Source organism: Pogona vitticeps, chromosome 3 (assembly GCF_051106095.1).
Source record: "Pogona vitticeps strain Pit_001003342236 chromosome 3, PviZW2.1, whole genome shotgun sequence".
NCBI lineage: Eukaryota > Metazoa > Chordata > Lepidosauria > Squamata > Agamidae > Pogona > Pogona vitticeps.
In genome coordinates, this window is record NC_135785.1 from 147,048,842 (window position 1) to 147,072,384 (window position 23,543).

General features: G+C 40.9%; 1 protein-coding gene across 1 annotated transcript in view; it reads left to right on the forward strand.

Annotated features, from left to right (window-relative positions):
* The first annotated feature begins 4,271 nt into the window (after window positions 1-4,271).
* TGDS (TDP-glucose 4,6-dehydratase) overlaps window positions 4,272-23,543 on the forward strand; it is a 28,871-nt gene continuing 9,599 nt past the window's right edge. The window contains exons 1-9 of the mRNA XM_078390815.1: window positions 4,272-4,486; window positions 7,050-7,116; window positions 8,061-8,129; window positions 8,886-8,976; window positions 12,400-12,542; window positions 13,000-13,098; window positions 14,199-14,258; window positions 17,254-17,297; window positions 19,791-19,956. Coding sequence (XP_078246941.1) covers window positions 4,398-4,486; window positions 7,050-7,116; window positions 8,061-8,129; window positions 8,886-8,976; window positions 12,400-12,542; window positions 13,000-13,098; window positions 14,199-14,258; window positions 17,254-17,297; window positions 19,791-19,956 — 828 coding nt within the window. The 5' untranslated portion in view covers window positions 4,272-4,397. The remainder of the gene's footprint in view (window positions 4,487-7,049; window positions 7,117-8,060; window positions 8,130-8,885; window positions 8,977-12,399; window positions 12,543-12,999; window positions 13,099-14,198; window positions 14,259-17,253; window positions 17,298-19,790; window positions 19,957-23,543) is intronic.

The window sequence follows — 23,543 nt, forward strand, 5'->3', positions numbered from 1 at the left end:
CCTGAGCCATCTGTGTAGTTTCCACTTCAGCTGCCAAAGCCGGACAACAAGAGTAGAAGCGCTTCCCTTCTGTGCGGGGTTGGGACAAGATGGCCTGGAAAGAGTAGCTAGCTAGGTAGAAACCAGGAAGATGGAAGGGGATGGAATTAAATGCTGGTGCTTAGTATATGACTGTACTCTTATATGTTGCTATATATAATTATACAACACAATATGTATATGTATGTGTTTGCTGTGAAAGACAAGGTTTGCCAGATATACTGGTATCAAAAGGAGGGCATAGAAAGAAAAGAAAGATGACAGGGGAGGATGTATTGAATGTTTCATTTGAATTGTTCCAGATTAAACCCGTAATCAATACAATTTTATTACGATAGCTGCCAATAAATGTCTCTTAGTGCAGAAGTCCCCAGCCCCCGGTCCGCGGCCCAGTGCCAATCTGTGGCCTGAGCCGAAAACAGACCCCCCCCACCACGCACAGCCTGTTTGTGCCTGTGCGCAAGCACGCCTGCACAAGTGCTGCACTGCCCTTTGCGCATGCGCACGAGCGCCTGTATGAGCGCCCCCCATTCCTTTGCACGTGTGCAGGGGGGCCCCACCTTCCCCAGCCAGTTTGCGGGGCTATAAAGGCTGGGTACCCCTGCCTTAGTGAACCAACCCAGACTCATGTTAAAAAATAAAAATACTTCAATGGAGGCTCTTTTTTTAAATACCAAAAAACATTATTTAAACAGCCAATTGTACAATTATTACCTTATAATCTTTATTCATTACACAACATATTTCACGGAGGAGCCAACTTTTTGCAGAAGATCATCATTAGCAATTATATATGCATAAAACTGTTCATAGGTAATATTCTTCAAATTGTACTTCCGATTGGGAGCAAAGCAAATAAACCGGAATCCACCCTGGCCTGGCTGCAGGATCCCCCGACTGCTCGCACTCTGCACAAGCTCAGAGGCAACCTTGCTAATCTGGATGCCCCAACAAGACTCCAGCGCAGGCAGGGGGGAAACGGCACTGGGGAAAGCTGAACGAGCCAGCCTCCCCTCCCCCGAGGGTCATAAGTTCAAGGTTGGGGAGTGTGGGAGTTGGAGTCCCCGAAAGGGACTTTGAACACACACAGTCTGCTTGTTTCTGCCTGGCTCAGCAGGAAGCGCTCCGCTCGTACTGCCTTTTTGGTCTCCACGTGGGCTGGGCAGGCATGGTGGATTGCTGAGCAGCCGCCGCAGGACGGGGCAAGGGCTGTGCTCCAGCAGCAGGTAACGGGGCGGGCAGGTGGGGAAGGGGAAAGACACGGGGGGGGTCATTCCACCTCTCTCCCCCCATCCAAAATTATAACATAAAATATACAAAAGCTGGGCATTTTAAAGGTTTTTATCTTTGCCTGCCGGACGGAGGACACGTCCTCCTTTTGCCGGATGTCTGGCAACCCTATGAAAGACCAGAATGTCTATGTATAGCATAACATTCTGACCAACCAGAAAGTGTCGAGTTAACCAGGCAGCTATAAAAGGCAGGTGTCAGAAGTCTGTCAGACAAGAACAATATGTAACTTAAGGTCCAACATGTGATAGACACAGATCAGGACAGGGTCCAATATGTGACAGGGACTAAAATATCAGATAAATCTGACAGGAATAAAGATGTAACTGACAGGATATGATAGGGACAGACAGGGTTTACGAATGTAATAGTATTAGGATGAGAATGTCAGTTATTTCCTAGATTTATTTACATGGTATTTGTCAAGAACATGTATGACAAATGTCTAAGCACCATGGGTTATGTTATGCTTTAAATATATTTCTAAATAGTAAATGCTATTAAATGTTTGAACAAGGACACAAGTAATGATTTACTATTAATTGCTGGCACAAACACACATAATGAAGAACATTATATTTTACTCTACAGAGTGATTTTTTATCAATACACTTCAAGTTGCTTTACACAGACTTTGCTAGTTAGAGGTTATATATTGTTTACTATAGCCAAAATCCAACATTATGAGTATATCAGTCCAGATGCCTGAGGTTCACAGAATTCAGTGGAAGTTACCCTCAGGTTAAATTTGTGTTGGACTTCAGTTAATTTTCTTAGAATAAGCATTTTAGTAACTTCCTGTTACCCACACCCTCTCTGTAACTGAAATAACATGTAGGGAAGGGAAGACAATGGGAAAATCCCATGACCTGTTAAACAAGCAGCAAATTTATTAGTGCTGTTTTCTTCATCAGATTTTGCCAAATGCGCACATGAAGGTAGGATGAGCATAAAATGTCAGGACAAAGAGAAACAGAAAACATAGAGAAAGTAACATAACTGCATTGCAAATAGAGGCCACTCATTGTCATATGATTGCCTGTACTTTCTGCTCTGCCTGAGAGGACAGGGTTAAGGGAGCCTGTTTACACCGTTGCCTTCATTCCAGGGTTTCATTAGAAAAGAAAGTAAATTTGTAGTTTTATAGCAATTGGGATATGAGGGAAAACATAGTCACAATTCTGTCAAATTGTTTCATAAGAAATGTACTGCTGCCTTTCAGGTATTTAGCAAATGGGTAAAGTCAGACTGACAACTATGACAGATGAAAATTTAAAATTGTAGAGACAAATTAAAGCTAAACTGTATTCACACACTGTGTGCAACTATGTGTGCAACTGTTTATTGCATTTATTGCACTGTGTGTAATAAATGATATTGTTATTTAAGGTTTAATATTCAAATGATAACCGTCAACTATGAATGCTAGAAGAGCTCAACTTAAAAAAATTAAAAACAAAATTTTATGGCAAAGGTGGGAAGCATTCTGTACGATGAAAGGCAATTGGTCTTCAAGGACATTTTTGAAAACGTCAAATTCTTTTTCTCAAGCCAGGAACTCTGGAAAGGCATTATCTGTTATTGTTATTATCCTATAGTACCATTATTATTATTATTATTATTATTATTATTATTATTATTATTATTATTATTATTATCATTATCATTATCATTATCATTATCATTATCATTATCATTATCATTGACAACGACAACGACAACGACAACGACAACAAGCATTTGACAGCACTTTTGGATTATACAAAGCACATTTCATATATCTGCTCAATAATTATTATAGCCACCATGCCTGATTCATGTCAGTATGACTGTTCCCAGTTTGCAAGCTGGATGTGGGCACAATGCTGAGCATAGGTGTAGGCAGGTATTTGTAGGGTGTACATAGCTCTGTTTCACAAAGGGAAGAAACTCATGTTGTACAGAGATATTTGTGTAAATTGAAGAACCCTCTGCAGAAAACACATGCTACATTTACTGTACATACTTATTATTGGCTAGAGGTCTTCCAGTTAGCTTAAGTCCAGTGTCATAAATCACAGGCTGATTTGCCACTCCTTGAAAAGTCACTGCTTGTAGCCCACAGGGTGTATCAGTTGTGTAAATGGGTGCATGGTGAGGGATGCAAAGGGCAACTGTTTAATTAGTTGCAATTTGCTGCTATGATTTACTGCCATAACAATCCAATAGGACTTTGACCAGTGCATACTGTAGACTTTTAAAATTTTAGGGAATGGCTACTGTGATGCATAATAGTTTAATAGACAGAACAGGAATATATATTTATTATATCTCATTAAGGTGAACTCTTATTGTTGTTTAGTCATTTAGTCGTGTCCGACTCTTCGTGACCCCATGGACCCGAGCATGCCAGGCCCTCCTGTCTTCCACTGCCTTCAAGAGTTGGGTCAGTGATGAACTCTAGCACACACCAAGTCCTGCTGCAAGAGGGAGTCGTTTCTAGCTTTGTTGCTGAAGAAAAAAAATTCATTTCAAAATACCCTGATAAAAGAAATACTCTGATCTGCTTCTCTTATACGTACTTCCAGATTTGTTAGTTTTTTTAAGCCCGGAAGCTGGCAATAGGCGCCAGTTGTTGAACTTATTTTACACTGCAATCATCTTTATTTCCCTTGCGTTCAACGAGGCTGACACCTCAAGTAAACATTCGCAGGGTTGCAGTTTGAAGAAACCACAAAAGCTTTTAAGTCGTTGGGGCTCCCATAAACGTCCAAACTCCACGTCAGGAAGAAAGAGGGTTCTGTGCCCTTTAAAAAAATTGGACCCATGGAAATATCACCAAATATACAAAAGTCGGATTTTTTACTTTGTGGGGCCAGGCGGCTCCCTTTCTGTTCTTGGGAAACGTAATTTATACGCCCTTAAACAACGCGCCCGCGCTTGCGTCGTTGCCAAGCAACTGGCCGCCTCTCAGAGCCGAGGAAACTTGTAAGGAGGAACGGAGAGAGGGACGTCTTCCGCGGCCGGAAATGAAGTACCCAGCGGAAGTGACGTGGAGATAGAGGGAAGCCTGGGGCAGCGGCTGGAGAATGTCTGAGGGGCTCTTCGGAGCAGAGGCTGTCTCGCGCCTTCCCGGTTTCGCTAAGCGGGTGCTCGTGACGGGCGGCGCGGGCTTCATGTAAGTCGCCGGGTGGGAGGAAACTTCGGTTTTCAGGGCTGCCCTTTGGAAGGCTTAAGGAGGGGGTAAAGCCCGTGGGGATTTGGTGTGCCTGAAAGCATGCGGAGGGCGGCGCTGTGTGCTTATTTTTGCCCTTTTCCGCGTCGCCTCTGTTCGTGTGGGCTCTCTTTCAAGACGAAACCACTCTTAGCGTGCAGTGGTAATTTGCTGCTGTAAAATTGGAAAAAAGGGAGAGCAACAACTGTCATGCAGATGCCCCTTTTTGGTTGCTTGGAGGCAATTCGTACCCACATTAGGGCGCCGGTGATGGGCAGACCGAAAGTTTAGCTTTGTTTCATTCAAGTATAGTGAATTATGCAACGCTTTGGAAGAAACTCTGGGTTTTTGAGGAGAAAGAACTCTTTTAAGTTTCTTTTTAAAACTCTTTTTGGACGACTCATGTGTTTCTTAATTGTGCTGAGGAAGAAAATCTTGGTATGAGGGGACCAGAAGGGGCAGCCTTGAATCTATCAGAGGACATGGCGTTTGTTATTTAGAACCGGGGTAGATTTGGTTTAAATCAAATAGATTTAAATCATGATTTAAAATTTTTAATGGATTTTTGACGATTTAAGTAAAAAAATGTATCTTTAAAATTTAAATCATGATTTTTAATTTGATTTTTTTTTTTAAAAATGCTGATTTTTATCCACCTTGTTTAGAACTGGCAAAGCTTCAAGCTGTTTATCCATCAAATACCAATTCACATTTTTGGTTCTCAAAAAATGCTTACCTTTTGAAGAAAATGCTCTGCAGTACTATTTTCTTATTCTGGGAGGATGTGCTGTTGATCGTTTTCTGACCTCTTCCTAATACTTAAGTGAAAGATATTCAAGTTCCTGCATCTGAATGTTTTACAGTTTTGTTGGGTTTTTATTTAGTATATGTTGGAGGATCTTAATTCTCCACAATATAAAAAAATGTGAACCCTGTTGTTTTAAAGTAAAGTGAACTTAATATGGATTTTGTGCTGTTAGAAATCAGGCATATATGGAAATCCACTATCATGATCCATACTCAAGTAAAGTAAGCTGCTATGTAGAGGAATATTGACTTTCTTGGCACCCTATATCACAAAAGCCAACAGGCATTGATATTTGCACTAGTGCAAAATAAGCAAAAAAGGGGAACAAAAAAAAAAGTCAAGAGGAGGGAAGGGCATATCCCAGATGTTATGATCAACCCACCTAAAACCTGATGCGGCCAGCATCCTTCCATAATTTTACAAATTCAGTTAAGATGGAATAAAAAGTAAAATTGGGGAAATGAGAATAAAAAACTCACAAAATGCGAAGGCTAATCTGTATAACCTCACTTTACCTTGTAGTTCTGCATTGCAGCTGGCATGATATATTAAACCAAGCCCACCCTAATGTCCAAGTAAATTGAGCATCTGGAGGGATTGTGGGATTTATTGGTTGTAGTGTGGATAGATAGGAGTAGATAGGAAGCCTGGATTTGAATCCCCACTTATCCATGCATGCTCAGTGTAGGCATGGAACTGGTAAAGCCACTCCTTAAATATCTTACGTAAGTTGAAAGCCCTGTTAGGGGCTTTCATGAGTTGGTTCTGATTTGACAGCACATAACTGCAAACCGCACCTTTAGAGGGCAAGTTAGAAGCCATTGTACACAATCATTGTTTTGCACTGGTTGAATAGTTCATTTGCACTGGTGGGATAGCCCAGTGGTTTAGATATCTGGCAGTGGAGCCAGAGGTTGGGAGTTCAGTTTCTCACTGTACCTCTATGGAGAAGAGCCATCCTGTGAAGCATTGGGCAAGCTGCACAGTCTCAGGGTGTCCATAGAGAAGGCAATAGTAAATCAGCTTCTGAGTACTCAATATATAGGAAACCTTGGAAAGGGTCACCATAAGTTGGAATCAACTTGACAATGCACAATTGTTTATTGTTAAGCTGCCTCACCACTTCACTTTTAGTGTTGGTAGTTCAGTCTACTGATACTATGTATACTTTTGATTTCCCCGTTCAAATGGTTGATCTCGTAAACTTTTAAAGGGTGAATGGAATGCAGAGTATCTGTAGGTGCATTGCTCTGATCTGGGAAGCAAATAGAAGCTCTTTGCTCTGCGCCATAGGCATCCCAAAATAACACAAATACCCAATCAGGTTTTGTACATTTATCCAAGGACAATGCTTATCTCAAACAATGCTTGTTTGGTATTATGGGAAACTCTCATTGACACTGCTCTGCAAACTTTTTCAAGCCACTTATAAGTGATAATATGTTCCTGAGACATTTGTTTTCACTGTGGTGGATGACCTGGGAGATAATTGTCTAGTATATTTGCAATGGCAAGACTTGTTGGAAGACTCATGTGTTCGGTTTGGCTAGCCCTAGTGATAGAAGAAGGTGAGTGGGGAAATCTTGTAAGATTTGCAAAAATGAGGGAAACAACAAACTGCTGATGTATGTAGACAGGCTTTAGCAGGGCTCCTGGAATGTTCTATGCAATTTGTTGTTGATACATGTTTTTTTGTGTTTTCTCTTTCAAAATCCTCAGAGCGTCTCATGTGGTGGTTTCTCTTGTACAAAAGTATCCAAACTATATGATTATTAATCTTGATAAGGTAAGATCTTTTGGTTAAAATATACACTGAATGTAATTCCAGAGCTTGAAAGCTTGTGTCAAATACCAGCCTAATATGCCATGGTGTTTCAAAAGATAAATCAGTGAAGCACCACTGCATTTTTGACTGGCATGCTAGACCTCAAAATTACATGTGAAATGTTGACATGGAGAAAGCTGCTGTGAAAATTGAATTTTAAATTATTTGTTTAGTCATCCTAGAATGTCAGTTCTCTGGGAAGATCAGAGAATTTAATATGAACAGTGTGACAAAACCACAGACTCCTTCTCAGAGTACATGTGAATAACTGTGATCTCCCCCCCACACACACATTTTGACTGATGTGTTTGACTGCTTCTGTGAATAGCAGGTCACTGTACCATATACAGCTTGAGAGAAAAGGCCTTTGTGTTTTCTGTATTCCTGATATTCCCACTTCTTTTTGGCTGTACTTAGAAAGTATGTTTATAGGTGTTTAATAAATGTTTTTAAAAGCATAATACACTGATCTCTCCATGATCATTATGGTGTAAGTAACTGCTAAATTATGTTATTGGTATCTCCAAAAGCCCTGTACCATACCAATTGATGACGTGCACCACCAGATATTTGCAGTATTTTACATAGATATTTTGAGGCCCAGCAAACCTGACATCACATATGCATTTGTTGCAACTGTTATTTTAGATAACTATAAAGCACTCTGTGGCCTGGCCTGTTAAGAAAATAGCAGTGTGATTTCTCAAGCTTTATTTAAATTAAGCAAAATTAAGTGCACTTAGTGTGCATCTCACACATGGAATTGGCTGTCACCATCTGTGATGCATGCTCTTTCCCAAAGTTGGTTCTCCATGCAGATCTTTCTTGCTACATAAAGATGCTATTTTTATTTCTTTGCCCACTATGTAATAAAACAGTCTCTATATCTCTTTCTTTCTTTTAAGTTGGAGAATTGTGCAAGCTTAAAAAATCTTGAGGTAGTTTCTCAGAAACACAACTATAAGTTTGTCCAGGTAAGTTAAGAGTTTGATTATGCATTGATCTAAAAACCGTCAGCAAGATTGGCTGTCCTGTATGAATTAACCTGAAAAATAAGGCCTACTGATCTCAGTGGGTAGTTAGACATAGGATTGCACAAATAACCTTTATTTTGTGAAAAATATATATTTAATTCAAGCATGTCATGTATTAGGATGGGCAATTGTGTCCCTCTCAATATTTTTCAAAGTGCAAATCTTTTAATTCCTCAACATTGCTTATTGTGACTGGGGCTGATGGGAACTACAGGCCCCAAACATTTGGAAGGCCATGGTCCCCACCTTTGCCATGAATATATATTTAATTTTCTGCTGTTTCTTTAAAACAGGGATCAGGGAACTTTTTTACCTTTTACCCCCCCAAAAAATTTATATACACCGACATTACCCACTTGATTTGAAAGGAAAGAAATACATTATTTGAATTCAAAATCTTATTGAATCTATTCAAAATTACTTTGAAAGCTTCAACTGACTTGAAAACTTCAGGTTTTGGAGAAATGATGTTGCTTCATATTGGATATGAGAGCATCAATATTGGGGCTCTGCTCATCCTCATTACCCCCAGGATTTTCATTTTTACCCCATTTGGGGTAATTTACCCCTGTTCCCTGACCACTGCTTTAAAAAGTAGGAGAAAGACATTGATACAACTGAATACAGGAAGGTGTACATACAAAGCTCTTGTTGGCTATTAATTTTAGAATTTTTTTTATCTTTTCCTCCTTTTAGGGAGACATTTGTGATCCAGGTTTCATTAAAGAATTATTTGATAAAGAGAAAATTGATCTAGTATTACATTTTGCAGCTCAAACACATGTAGGTGAGCACTGCATGTCTCTGTAATAAACATTCTGTACTGTAATAAAATATTTTTGTGTGGGGGTGGAGGCAGTGTTTGTGTTAATATGGACACATATGTTGATGTTGCAGCAGTATTCATTCCTGTATGCAAGTTACGTTTCACTGTTTGCCACTTACCCACATTTTCATTGTTCGTTGGAAACTCTTGCGTTGGTTAAATCTTGGCTGAGCCACTGTAGATTGCTACCTTCCCCATGGCTCTTTGTCCTGTGGCTGAGAAGTCCTTGTCAGAACATTTGAGACTCTGAGCTTTAAAATGGTTGTTTATTCCTGTACTTACAGAGAAATATCTGAATACTTAATGCCCAAAATAGCATAGTAAATTACACAAGAGTAGGCCCACTGAATCAATGGGGATTTAGTGAATCATTTCCTCCATAAGTTCAGTTGATTCAAATGGGTCTACTCTTAAGTGTGGCTTACTAAGCAAAAAGATGGGTATGATCAGGTGGCTGGAAAAGCATATGTGTGATCAAACCAGAAATAGTAACTTGCAGGGAGCAATCTTCCTTAAAGTGACTCCAGCCTGGCCCTAAAAAGTAGTAGCCCTATCGTAGGCCATAAAGGTCCAGCTTTGGCATGGATCAGGGCCAGCTAGAGCTCACCTCCTTGTATCTGATATGATGCCAAGAAATAAATCTCACCAGATGGTTTCACAGGTGATCCAAAATGGGATCTATGTGGTTACAATTAAGAATATTTAAGAGTATACAATTAAGCGCCTGTTTGAATTGGAACTTATGGAGGAGTTGATTCATCAAATCCTCATTGATTAAATGAATGTACCCAGATGCTATTTACTATGCAAAGCAACAGGATTTGGTCCAATAAACAATTTGTTTGCAATAACACTGGGTTTTCCTATTTAAACTAATAGGGTCTGAATACTTAATTGACTGGGCTTATGACTTGTAATTGCAAGTTCAAGTTCTAAATGGTTTTGCAGTTTCTTGGCATTGGTTTGATAATCTTGTGACATCTAGTTGCTTAATCCAGAAATGGGACTTGCTTTTTCCAAGGCATTTATAAACTGCTTTTCAGTTTAAAAGAAAAATGAAGAAAACTCCACCTGAAGATAATAAAATAAAACCACTGTAAAATTGCTAAATGCCAGCTGACTTTAGATGGTTTCCAAAGATTTATTGTTCTTATTATAGTGTAGAAAATTAAGAATTTTATCATTATTTTCTTTCTACTGTTCTTCATGGCAAGTTACCTTTTAATGTTCAGGGCAAACCAGATGGGGTGGGAAGGAGAAAATACATAGTAGAAGAACCACCAAATCTCACAGGGCAGAAAATGAGTCTTGTTGCTTTTCTTACAATGTGTTTGTCTTGGCTATCTCTCTTTTTCTAGTCCCTGGTTGGTCTTCTTTTTAAAAACAAACAAACTTTCCTTCCCATTGGCCAGCTCCTCAGAAAATTTTAGAGTGTGGTGGGATAGATTTGGATTCAAAACATCTAGCATTGCTGCTTTTTGCCATTCTTGCCATCAGCATGGGTGGAGCAGAAAAACTAGTGGAAATTATTACACCCACACCTGGGAGGTTAATGAGGGCAGACATGCCTTTTTTTGGAGAGTGTGAACTTGGGGGCAGATCTGATAGCATCTCTGCCAGAGCGCTGCCCATCCCTTGGGACAAGAGAACCTAGAATGAGATGACAGAGACAGGAACTGAAGAAAGAAAGGAAACACAGGAGTCCCCTAGAGAAGTGGAGGAGGAGCACCAAAGGGAAGAGAAAGGAACCAGACAGATAAAAGAGACTGGAAAGAGAGAGATCGTGATTGGTGAAGAAAGTGTTGGAATATGCACAACAATTGTGTCCCAGTTTGCAGTGGGTGATTCTGCCAATCCCTCAGTTCTGCCCTGCTATTGGGGCGCTATTGTGCATTGGTCACTTCCTGCCCTTCCTCTTCTTGCTTGAAGAGGGGCCTTTTCCAAGATGGAGATTGCCTGAGCACATGCTATCAGATTTCTCTCTCTCCATTCACACTGCAATCTGCAAGCCCCTGAGGCTGCAAAAAACAAAACAAAACACAAACATAACCCCACCAGCCCAATCCCACCCTGCAAAAGCCACCCAAAACAGTAAAAAGCAGCATATTTACCTCCCCACGAAGCCTCCTCTCGAGCCTCCCGGCCATGGTCAGCCGCCTGAGCTGGGATCTGGCTGGGAGTCCAGCCAGGAGCCAGAACCCAGCTGGGATGGGTCCTCGCCTCCTGGCCGGACTGCGGCCACATCCCTTTCCCTAACCGTTAGGGCGAAAGAGCTACAAAGAAGCAGCCTCTTCACTGTCAATGGTTAATTTTTTTGGAATTTCCTGCTCCCTTCCCCCTGCCTTTTTTTGTTTGTAGGTCAAAGCTCCGGCCACAAGTTAAAGCAAAATTTTGCAGCCAGAGCTGTTCGTAAGTCTATTTGTTCGTAGGCCAGGGTGTTCATAAGCCAAGGCACCACTGTATAAAGTTATTACAAGCTAACTCCATGTTTTTGACTCTGTACTGAATTTAGTTCATTGAAGATAATTGGTCAGAACACACGATGCTCTCTAACAGAAAGGAGATGGGGCATAGAGAAAGGTGGAGTAGAAAAAAGAGAAGGAGGGAGGCAGAAACAGGAGCGGCAGAGGAGGAAAGGGAGAAAATGATGGTGGAATGGATCTGGGTGGAAAACCTGTGGACCCATAAGTGGGAGAAGCTGATAGTCCCTTGGGAGGAAGCTGGCAGAAGAAGGAGACATAGGGTTCCCGAAAAACCCTCATATTGGGGTGAGAAAGAAGTACGGGAGTAGGGAAGAGAGTGCTAAAGTAGAGAGAAAGATGGATGAACCACTCTGAGCCAAGACATGGGACTTTCAGTAACCAAGAGAGAGAGAGCTGCACAAAACCCAACAGGAGGACAGCTGTCCTTATTGCCACTATCTCCATAACCAGCCCTGATGGACCTAGAGACAGAATGTCTTGGAGGACTGTGGGAACAAACGTTTGGAAACTGTTTATAGTTGATGAGAAGAACCCTTTTATTAACCCATTAGGTTTAGAAGAGTTGTTAAATGTTAAAAGTTGATGTCCATAGTTTCCTTGATGTTCCAGAAATAAATGTTGAATGTTTGAAAGAACCTGAGGAGTTTGAGTCGCTTCCACACACCTTTCCATCAGATGAACCCTCACAGAAAGGGTTCATCTTACGATGTTTGGGACAGCCCTCCAGAATTCTTAAAAGCAGCTTGTTGTGTGGTCTTGGGGGAGGTGATTTTTATATTTTAAAACAAAGTCCAGTTTCGGTTCTGGAGCTTTCTGGAAGCAGAGTAGCTGTGGACCTTAGTGACTCTGGGTACCCAAGCTGAACACTTACTTCTGTTTATTCTTTTTGTTTCCAACATAGATCGCTCTTTCTGGCACAAACATGAATTCAACTATGTTAATGTTTATGGAACTTACATTCTTGTTGGTGCTGCTTATGAGGCTAATGTGGAGAAGTTCATCTACGTCAGTACTGATGAAGTTTATGGGGGAGGCTGTGATCAGGTGAGCTTGAATCAAATTTCTTTTTCATGTGTGTCCTTTTTTTTTTTGCCTCTGAAAAAGTTAAGTAGAACAAGGTCTTGTGACCACTTCATGTGAATGAAGAGTGATGTTCTTTGAATAGTGTTTTTTACTTCCCCTGACCAACCTAAATAATTCAGTGTATGTTAAAACTGAACCTATTTTGTGCTCAGTGCAGTAAAGATTTTGTCTTGCATTTGCAGCAATAGTTATGCACTTTAAAATCCTGGAATGAAAAAAAAAGTATTATAGTGAATGGATGCCCTTGTACAATTTTTTCCACAAATGGAACAATGTTTCCTAATTTGATATTTGACAGCATTTTTATGTTGGGGATTTGTTTTTCTCATCATTAGGAGCCATTTTTAATCTGATAAATCTATGTGGAAAAAAATGTCAATGCATTGAATATCCTGAACATTAAAAATGGTTGTTTTAGGAATTTGATGAATCCTCACCTAAAAAACCTACAAATCCTTATGCGACATCCAAAGCAGCTGCTGAATGCTTTGTGCAGTCTTATTGGGAAAGATACCAGGTAAGCAGAAATGAAGTTTTTGGTTCTTTATGTTATTTATTTCCTGGGCATGGTTCTTAATTACAAAGATGTTTATCTGAAGCCATGGCAGAAAACAACGTGAAACAAGCACAAGAATGTAAATATAATCTACATTTTCATCCATGTAGATTTGTGTGAGCTGCTGAACTGTGGCTGAAATCTTGTTGTTTAGTATAGTAAGTTACACTAGTGTTGACCCATTGAATCAGTGAGGATTTAGTGAGTCAACTTCTCCATAAGTTCCATTGATTCAAATGGGTTTGCTTTAGTATTTACTTACTATGCTAAAATTATAATTAGAGCAAGCCCAATTGAGTCAGTGGAACTTATAGAGGAGTTGACTTGCCAAATCCATGTGGATTCAGTGTGTCTATTCTAGTGCAACTTATTATGCTAAGCAACAGGTTTTCAGCCTATATGTTTCAGTTTTCTGGCAACAGAGGTAGTGCATCCTTCTTTTTTCTTGGAGCATTTACCAAATCCATCCTGACTCAAGAGCCTAACCTTTGAGAGATAAAATCTGTCCCATTATCTTCTTGCTACCTCTCTATACCTGAAGCAAGAAATTCTTTCTGAAAAGAGGAAGACTGGTTTCTGCTCCCCCTGCCAACATTTATATCCTGCTTTTTAAAAAACAAAATTAAGATAGCAACGAAAACTGGTTGCACAACTGGAAACTGCCACATATTTCCTTTGTCCACAGTTGAGGACTAGGTGTGCATAAATGTAAAATTATTTGTGCCACTGGAATGATATCAAAAAGTATTGCCCAATGTATTCTACTAATGTCCTTAAAATGCCGAATTGGAACGTATGTATAATATAGATACATGTTTTTGGTAAGCAAGAATTATTTAGTTTGTATACTTGGTGATAAACCCACAGATGACGTTATGTAAGCATAAAATGTCATGAAGCTAAAAAAATCTCTTTAAGTATTATTTTGATCTTGGCTATTATTGTTTAGAGATTTAAATAGAATATTGGTTACTTTCTGTTTTGGAAAAAAATACTGCAAGTTTTTAATCACAGTTCTAATTGGATTTATGCTAATAACAGTAAATATATATACTTTAAAGTTTCCAGTGGTTATCACACGGAGCAGCAACGTTTATGGACCCCACCAGTTTCCAGAAAAGGTAAGTCAGATGTAGGTGTTTTTTTCCATAAAGGGACCAATAGTCTCTTTATAAAACAATATGGAAATGGCAGCGATGAGATGAATTTCTTGTTAAAGAAGACATACAGCTATAATAGGATAGATATGGGGTGATACTGTCTACCAAGGGGTTGTTCATTCTTTGAGAAATACCTTAAAGTTCCATCATAAACTAATTCCTTTTTAAGTAACCAAATTATATAAATAGAGTGTTGCTGTCAAGCACAGAGGTCGCAAGGTCCAGCCTTTGGGCTGTGTGTGCTCCCCCCCCAGCTTTATCAAACAAATGAGGAGACAAGAAGCAGCTTTCCCCAGTAGAAAAGTGCAGAAATTTGGCCCCTAGACTCACTGAATATTCCCACCCCTTTTGTCAGGTCAGAGAGGGTAACACTAATCGCTGAGTCATACTGCCAAGACTTTCCTGGTGTGGATAAATTGCAGGATGGCCAGACGTACCAATGGCTGGGGGAAATCTTTTTGCCCAAGTATGCCTTCTGACACTTTGAGTCTCATGGAATAATCAGTACTCCAGGTAATTACCAAGAATTCATATGATTAAGAGATTTAGCCTGTATACAACTGTTCCATGTAGAAATACCAAAATACCCACAAAATGTAAGGAATCCAGTGGGTGACTGAGGCAAAGCCCTTCTTTGGTACCAACAATTCTGTTTTCCCAAAATAACCAAACTGCTGTAAAATTTTATTATGGATGTTGCAAAAAAAGTCAAAAGGAATAAAGCTCCAGTTTCAAAAAATAGTAAAAAGCATTTAAAGCATTTTGAAGCAAGGACAATTCTAGAATAGTCCCCACAAGAAAATAAGAAAGGTAATTATTCTAAGCTAATACATTCAAGCAGAACCTCAGCGTGTTTCCATAGCATTTACAGAGTACAAATTGGGTAGCAAGGCACAAGGTGAGCATAGCATTCTCCTTAAAGAGACTAGGATAAACCAAGCAAAACTCACTTTCCTTTTTTATATCCATCATTCCATTTCCTAGACCCTTTGAGGGGATGCACCAATCAGACCTCAACCCCCCCAAACTTTCTCAAAGAAGAGTGTAACTTCTCCAGAGTAACTTTGCTCTCTCTTTGTCCCTTCCCAGATGAAACGAGTTTTGTTAATTAGTTTGTACTGTGAGTGAGCTATAGCTTTGGAAATTCTTTCTCATGGAGATAAGACACGGCAAAGCTTCCCAGATAACGGACACCTCCCCACCCCTTCCTGGCCTACTCATCTTAGGCACAAGTTATAGCTATATTTCAAGGGATAACTGAAGTCATCGTTCCTCCCTCCCCCATTTTCCAGTTTCTTGCATCTTTCTAGTAGTAAATGGGGTCATCTCTCAAACACTTTACGGAATTGAGATCTGGGGTATGAATCAGAACAACCTACACCATCTTGAAGTAGTACAGAATAAATTTTTGAGACACATCCTCACTGCACTCCAGGGGACTCTATTAGCTTTTCTTAGAACCGAGACGGGCATGGTGTCCATTAAAGCCAGGGCAACTGTAGCTATATTCTCTTACTATAAGAGGGTAATGGATATGCCTGACTACTGTCTACCTAAACGTTGTATGGTAGAGCAATGAAAGAGTGGCGGCTGGGCAACTTCAGTTCAAACCCTACTAAAATCTAAATCCCTCTCAACATATATTTTTTTCTGGGGTTAAAAGAATATTGAGGCACTGGTTCTACAAATTGGATAACGGCCAGGACCTAACATTAATTCACTCTTCAGACTTCTCTCACTGGTACCATCTGCTGAAAACAAACCACTCAATGACGCAATACTTGCATACACTTTTGCCTCCTTGAGAACCGCATTCACAGAACTCAGTTTCCAAACCATGCCAACCGCTGTCTTAGACGGCAGGTATATGAATGTTCCTAAACATTTAAGACTATGTATTTGCGGAGCAGGTGAGATAGAGGATGTTGTCCACTATTTACTCTACTATCAGCTCTATCAACCCCAGAGAAAAGCTCCTGGGCAACTTTTGGCTGCTCTACAGGAGGAAAGCCCTCAGATAAAGGTGGTCAGGTTACTTTTGGACTGTGATCCTTATGTTCCATATAGAACAGCGTTGTTTGCAAAAGCAGCCAGAAATACTCAATCCAATTTCCTGAAAGCCATTGCGATCAATTGTGCGGGGGACTCCCAGATATGAAGTGTTTCTTTTTATTTTATATGTCTGTGATTTTATCATGATTTTATTTGATCATATTTGTATTTTAAACAATTGTGATGGCTTTTAGCTAATACAATAAACTTGAACTTGAACTAGTAGTAAATGCATGGCAGTAGTAAAGTGTGGGAGCTTAGTCACTGAATCACTAAAGTCAATGTTTGGGTTCTACTAAATAACAGATTATTGATGCACATGATATTTAATATGAAGTTAAATGGGCTTCCACACATGTACACCCTGTGTGCAGCCATTTATAGAGTCAGGCAGAGCACATGCTTTTTCTTGTTTCAACCCAGCAGTGAAGATTGTACGTACATGCAGAACCCTTCTCAGCCACTCTCCATGTTCCCAGGGGCTAATCCTGATCTCATCTTTTAAAAGGAGGAAGTCATTTTTGCATGCATAACTTTGCATGCACTAATAGGTGGGGGCATAAAGGTGGAAAAGTTCTAAAAAAGATTTTTCTGGAACAAAGTAAGTCTTCATAGAATATTTCATAAGATGAAAATGAGGAGCAGAATCCTGTGGCTCTACTCCTTGTACTGCTTTGTAAAATCTTGGGCTTGGTGTTGAGCAAGTGGAGATCACCCCATTAGAAAGAATAGACTTATGTTTACATAGGGAGATGCTATGTATTTTCTTGCACAAGCTCAGAAAATGTTGATTCGTGTTGATGGGCCATTGGTTGTGTGCAAATCAAACTAGCAGGCCTGTAGGATTTGCATTTGGTTCTAAAGTAGCCTGAATTTTAACAATTGGTTCTATGTTACTTTTTAGGTTATTCCAAAGTTTATTTCCCTCTTGCAGCAGAACAGAAAATGGTATGTGTCATGTTGACATTTGTTGTTTTTGTCTTCTCAAAAAGATGTTTGCCAAAGCCTCATTAAACTATACCATTAAAAGTTAAACACAATTGGTTAAAAAGCAGAACCAATAAGGCCAATGAAATAAGTTTCATAAGTTGGAATTTAATTATTCTGTGGATTAATCAGCATGTACAGTATACTACTTTTGACCAGATGGCAATAGCTTGTGTCACAGGGTTTTGATTTTGACATAGTCACTGTTTTGCTCTCCCTCCCTCCCTCATTCCCACTCTCACCCACCCCCCCGAACTAGATTTCTCTTGTATCACATCTCTCATGGTTTGGGCCCGTTATGTATGTTTTTTGTCATTGCTAGAGCACAGTCTGTAGTATACTCTTATAGCCACATCCAAAAGAAAGATAAAATAATAGCTTTATTGGACCATTGACATAGACAGGTGAGCTTTTGAATCCAGCAACACTATTTATCCAGCTGGACATTGCAGAGCTAGACTGGGTGGAGGGAGAAGCAGAGTGTTCCAAACCTCATCCTGATAGGTGTTAATGGTGTGAGGATCTTGGATAACAATTACAGTATGCTCAGGTTGGGAACTGCATGCATATTGTACCAGCTTGAGTTATGTGGTTTCACCTCAGGTTATATGGGGGGATGAGTTGTCTTTCCTCTTCTCTGTAGACAAAGGGTTCCCTAGCCTAGTACATATTCAGTTGCATTTGTTGAAACACAAGTTCCTGTTTGGCTAGTGTGAGAAAGACAGGGAGGATGAGGCTTCCCTCGCTGGAGTGCCATCCGTCCGTCATAGACCCGAAAAGTAGAATGAAAGAGGAAAGCGTGCTTAGAGCAGCCCAAAGGGGGGATGCAGGATAGGCACACTGAGGAAAGGGAATCCGATACCCTGGTGCCAGACTTGAGGGTGATGGGTATTGGAGAAGGAGAAGGAAAAAGAGCTGGAAACCAGAAGAAGAAGATGGAGACCCGGGAGGAGGGGCCAGGGGAAGCTATAAAAAGAGATGAGCCCTTGCCTCCGGGGTGGGAATATATATGGACAAAGGAACCCTGGACAGATAGATGGGAGAGAATAAGAGTTCCTCGCGAGGAGGCAGATTACAGGAGAAGATCCTCCATTCCGGTTCGCCCTCCTCATTGGGGAGAGAGAGAGGCTAAGGAGTGGTGGAGAAAGCTGAAGGAAGAGAGAGAGAGAAAGTTGAGGTAGAAAGACAGTCGAGGACAGGATGGGGGATTCTGGAGATGAGAATGGAGGAGAAGAAAAGGGATGGCAAGTACTAGATAGGCCAGGGGATACCCAGTGGGATGAGATTCCCAGAGATGACACTGTGTCCCTGTTGCCGGGTTTGCTGACCCCCACTTTGAAGCATTGGATGTCTACTGATCTCCCAGGACCCTGGAACACTAGTTATAATAACCCATTTGTTATGGTCGATTAGAAACCCCTGTTGGCCACGTTGGCTGAAGGAGACAAGAACTCAGATACAGTTAAAGATACTGGTTTATTTGTTAAGGGCACAATAAATGTTCCTTTGTTAGAAAAGCAATCCGCGTTTGAAGCGTTCCTTTTGAATGAGCAAGAGTCCCCCCTGAACCATCACAGCTAGGAATAGAGCGACCCAGAGGCATGTCAAATCAGAAGATTTGAAGGTTAGATTTAATGAACACATGGGGCCAGTTGGAGCCAAATTAAGATGGTTGTTGGTGGAAGACTGAATCCTTAGGTGGAGCAATGCTTCTTGAGAGATAAGAGAATTTCCTACTGTGGTTGTAGATTTGCCTTGAGTGGCTATTTTGGGTATTTTCCATAATCCATTGGAAAAGGGAAAAAGCTGTGTGTTCATTGTACCAATTGCAAAAGCAATGCTGGGTGATATCTTTTTATTGGACCAGTAGAATATTACAGACAGATAAGCTTTTGAGTCCAGCAGAACTTTCCCAGAATTCTATTTTTAAAAAACCCCACAGCAGTCTTGCTACCTGTGGCCCCAGGATTCTTGGCGTTGTCACAGATAGTACTTATCTGTGACATAGTCACAGATAGATAGTATTTATGGAGAAGATATTTGTTGTCGGCTGAAATCCTGCTTGTTTTTATGGCATATTGTTTTTATTGTGCATATTGTTGTAAAAAGCCTATATAAGACCCATTTTAAACTGTGGTTTAAACTGTGGTTTCTGGCTTATGCAACAATTGTGGCAGCCTGCAGAACTGTTGCATTCCATGATTGATAAAACAATTCTGGCCATCATTTCCTTTATACTTTGCCTTCCCCTGTTACACGATTCACAGATTGTATTGCAAAGAATAGAAGCTTGAATCAAACAACATTAAAATGCTACAGATCTCCTCTATCTTTTTCTTAATTCTGTTGGGCAGGTTATAATTTTGGCAGTCTGACTAGAAGGATGCGGGAATAGCAACTGCTGCCTTTTAAAAATGTCTGCTAAAGTTATCTACTGTTTTATTTTCCATTTAGTTGCATTCATGGCTCAGGACTTCAGAAGAGAAATTTTCTTTATGCCAGTGATGTAGCAGAAGCATTTCTTACTGTTATGAAGAAGGGAAAGCCAGGTGAAATCTATAACATTGGGACCAATTTTGAGATGTCTATTGTACAGCTTGCAAAGGAATTGATCCATCTAGTGAGTAGTAAATAACATTGGAAATTGATGGCTAAACAACAGTATAGTTGGCTGGATAGGTCATTGAGTTAGATATCTGACTGCAGAACCAAAGAGTTAAATTCCCTGCTGTGTCTCTGTGCAGGAGAGCCGGTCTATGTAGCCATGGGTAAGCTGCACAATCTTAGGGCACCCACAAAAGAAAAGAATGGGAACCCACTTCTGAGTACAGTGGTGCCTCGCATAGCGATCGCTCCGTATATCGATGAAATTGCTTTGCGACACATTTTTTGCAATCGCTTTGCGATGGTCCCTATGGGTTATTTTCGCTTTGCGATGATCGCAGGGAAGCGATCATTGCAAAGCCCCCATTTTCACACAGCTGATTGGCGGTTTCAAAATGGCTGCTGGGTAAACAAAATGGCTGCCTGCTGTTTTCAGGTACGGATTCCTTGCTTTAGAGGCACTGAAAATGGCGGCGCTATGGAGGATCTTCACTCAGTGGTGAGTTTTAAGCCCATAGGAACGCATTGAAGGGGGTTCAGTGCGTTTCTGTGGGCTTTTTAATATCGCTTAGCGACGTTATCACTTAGCAGCGATTTTTTTTGGCACGAATTAACATCGCTAAGCGGGGCACCACTGTACTCTGTATTTAGGAAACCCTGAAAAAGCTGGAATTGACTTGATGGCATATAGTTGTTGTTACTATTATTATTAAGCACCGGTATTCCTAGGCTAAATTAATTGAACAGATGCATTTAATTGAATGAATCATCTGAGATAACATGGCTCTTAGGGTGTGTACAGAGGTATGTAGCAACAAGAGCAAATGCAAAGTTGGGGATTTTTGGTCACTTGTTTAGGAGGTGAAGTCTCCAAACTCTCCAGTTTCTCCTCATGTACACAATGGCTGAAACCCTGATAGTAGGTTACAACTAAAGTTGGCCCATTGAATCAGTGGAACTTACAGAGGAATTGACTCACCAAGTCCTCACTGATTCAGTGGGCCTACTCTAATTGCAGCTTACTGCTGGATGTAAGCCCTTATCTTTTCCTGCCCCTTCCACTCCCACCACATTTCATACATGTGCCCTATTAGGTTTTTGATCCATTTACATACTGAGCTTTTTTTTAAAAAAAATTCTAAATTTTAGTATTTACAAATCATTCCAATGATGGGGCATGTGGTTTCATGACTGATAGCAGTGCCTGTCAGTCAGTACTGTACTCTGATGGAGAAAAGAGCCATCTAATGAGCCCTGTGGAAATTGTCTTTGGTTTAAGGTGGAAAAAATAGCTTTCTCCTAAGATCAGTCTTGGAGGAAAAATGGCTTGTCTGTCAGCATCTGTAATTCATACACTTCCAGAATGGGCTGACAAATGAAATTATGTATTTCTGGATATACCTGTGACAAACCCAGACCTACTGGGGTCTATCACACAGTTACTAAGCTGCCACCAACCATTCCCTATAATAAGTCACACAGACCAGGGATGGATTTTTAAACAATAAAAGAATAAGGTTTATTTTAAATACAAACAGGGTAAATAAAACAATCAGGTGAATAAAATAAAGTAACGTGGCTTATTCTCACACACACAAGCATACAGTTTGGTTCACCTAGAACCTTTAACTTAAAGCACAGACCCTGAACCCATCAGTTCTGGCTAACCCACAGACACCTGAACTTATCAGGTTGGTACTCTGACACACAGTAGTACCCTGTCAGACACCCAGACTCCCACAACAGCTTCTTCTTCCCCAGCTGCTGCTTCGTCCCAACCCAGTGTCTCACAGTCTGTCTCAGCATCTCCTCTTCACCACACAGGCATCACATATTTATACAGTACAGCCCCTCCTCCTGATGTCCCGCCTTCCACTCCCCATAGGATGGAACTTTCCCTCCAAACCCATGACAGACAGGTAACATCAGTGCTGTTATGTAACACCTCCCCTCTTTAAAAGTTGTTTTGTAGGGGGAAAGCTAAAAGTGCTTTTCACCAAAAAAACAACCTGTATAAAATATACAACAACAGTTATACATACCCTATAATACTTACATATACTTACACTCCAAGTTAAACATAGCAAATAGGCATTTCAAACATTTACCATATGCATTACATCAATTTTACCTTTATTAATACAAACCAATTTAAAACCAGGTACATTTTAACTTTTTGTCTTCATTATATACATATAGTCCATGTTCTTTCGCCGTCTTCAGTCTTCAGGTCTTCTTGATAAGGCGTCAGCAACACAGTTCACTGACCCTCTGACCACCTTCACTTCAAAGTCATAGTCCTGTAAGTTCAAAGCCCACCTCATAAGTTTGCTATTGTGGGTTTTCATCGTCTTTAACCATTGCAATGGTGAATGGTCAGTACACAGAACAAAATGTCTTCCCCAGATGTAAGGCTTGGCCTTCTGGATCGCGTAGACTATGGCCAAACACTCCTTCTCCACGGTTGCCAAATGTCTCTCACCTTTTTGAAGTTTCCTACTCAGGTAGGACACTGGATGCTGGTCACCATTCTCATCCTCTTGGCACAGAACTGCTCCTACCCCGCTGTTAGACGCATCGGTGTAGATGATGAACTCCCGGTCGAAGTCTGGAGCACGCAGGACAGGATAGTTGATTAACGCCTCCTTCAACCTCTGGAACGCCGCCTCACAGTCGCTGGTCCACGGGATGCGGTCATCAGCCGTCTTCCTCGTCAGATCGGTCAGCGGAGCCGCAATCTCGCTAAACCTCGGGATGAACTTTCTGTAGTAGCCCACCAACCCAAGAAATGATTTGACCTTTTTCTTGGTGTTGGGTCTAGGCCAATCACGAACAGCTTCTATTTTGGCCTCCAGGGGTTTTATCATTCCTCCCCCTACCATGTGACCCAAGTATTTTATTTCTGGGCTACCCAGCTGACACTTGCTGGCCTTTACCGTTAGCCCTGCTGCACTTAACCTCTGCAGCACTAACTCCAGGTGTATCAGGTGATCTTCCCAGGTATTACTGAAGATCCCTATGTCATCAATGTAGGCCACTGTAAAGTCACTGAGCCCTGCCAAGGTCTGGTCCATCAGCCTTTGGAAGGTGGCTGGTGCATTTCTAAGACCAAAGCTCAGGACTCGAAACTCATAGAGACCAAAAGGGCTGCAAAAGGCAGTCTTTTCTTGATCCCTGGGATCAATTCTTAATTGCCAATATCCCTTTACCAGGTCCAATGATGAGATGAACCGACAACCCCCTATGGTTTCAATCAGGTTGTCTAGCCTGGGCATTGGGTAGGCATCAGGAGTGGTTACACGGTTTAATTTCCTGTAATCAACACAAAACCTAATGCTCCCATCAGGCTTGTCCACAAGGACTATCGGAGAGGACCAAGGACTAGAAGAGGGGACGATTATGTTCTCCCTAAGCATCTCGTCCAGCTCCTTCCGCACCTTGTCCCTATAGGGTCCCGTTACTCGGTATGGGGATACTGCCTGCGGGGGTGCATCCCCTGTGTGGATCCGATGCATCACTCCCTTCACTATCCCCGGCTTGTTGGAAAACACCTGTTGATATTTATTAAGCAGCATTTTTAGTTCTTGCTGCTGGTCTTGGGTG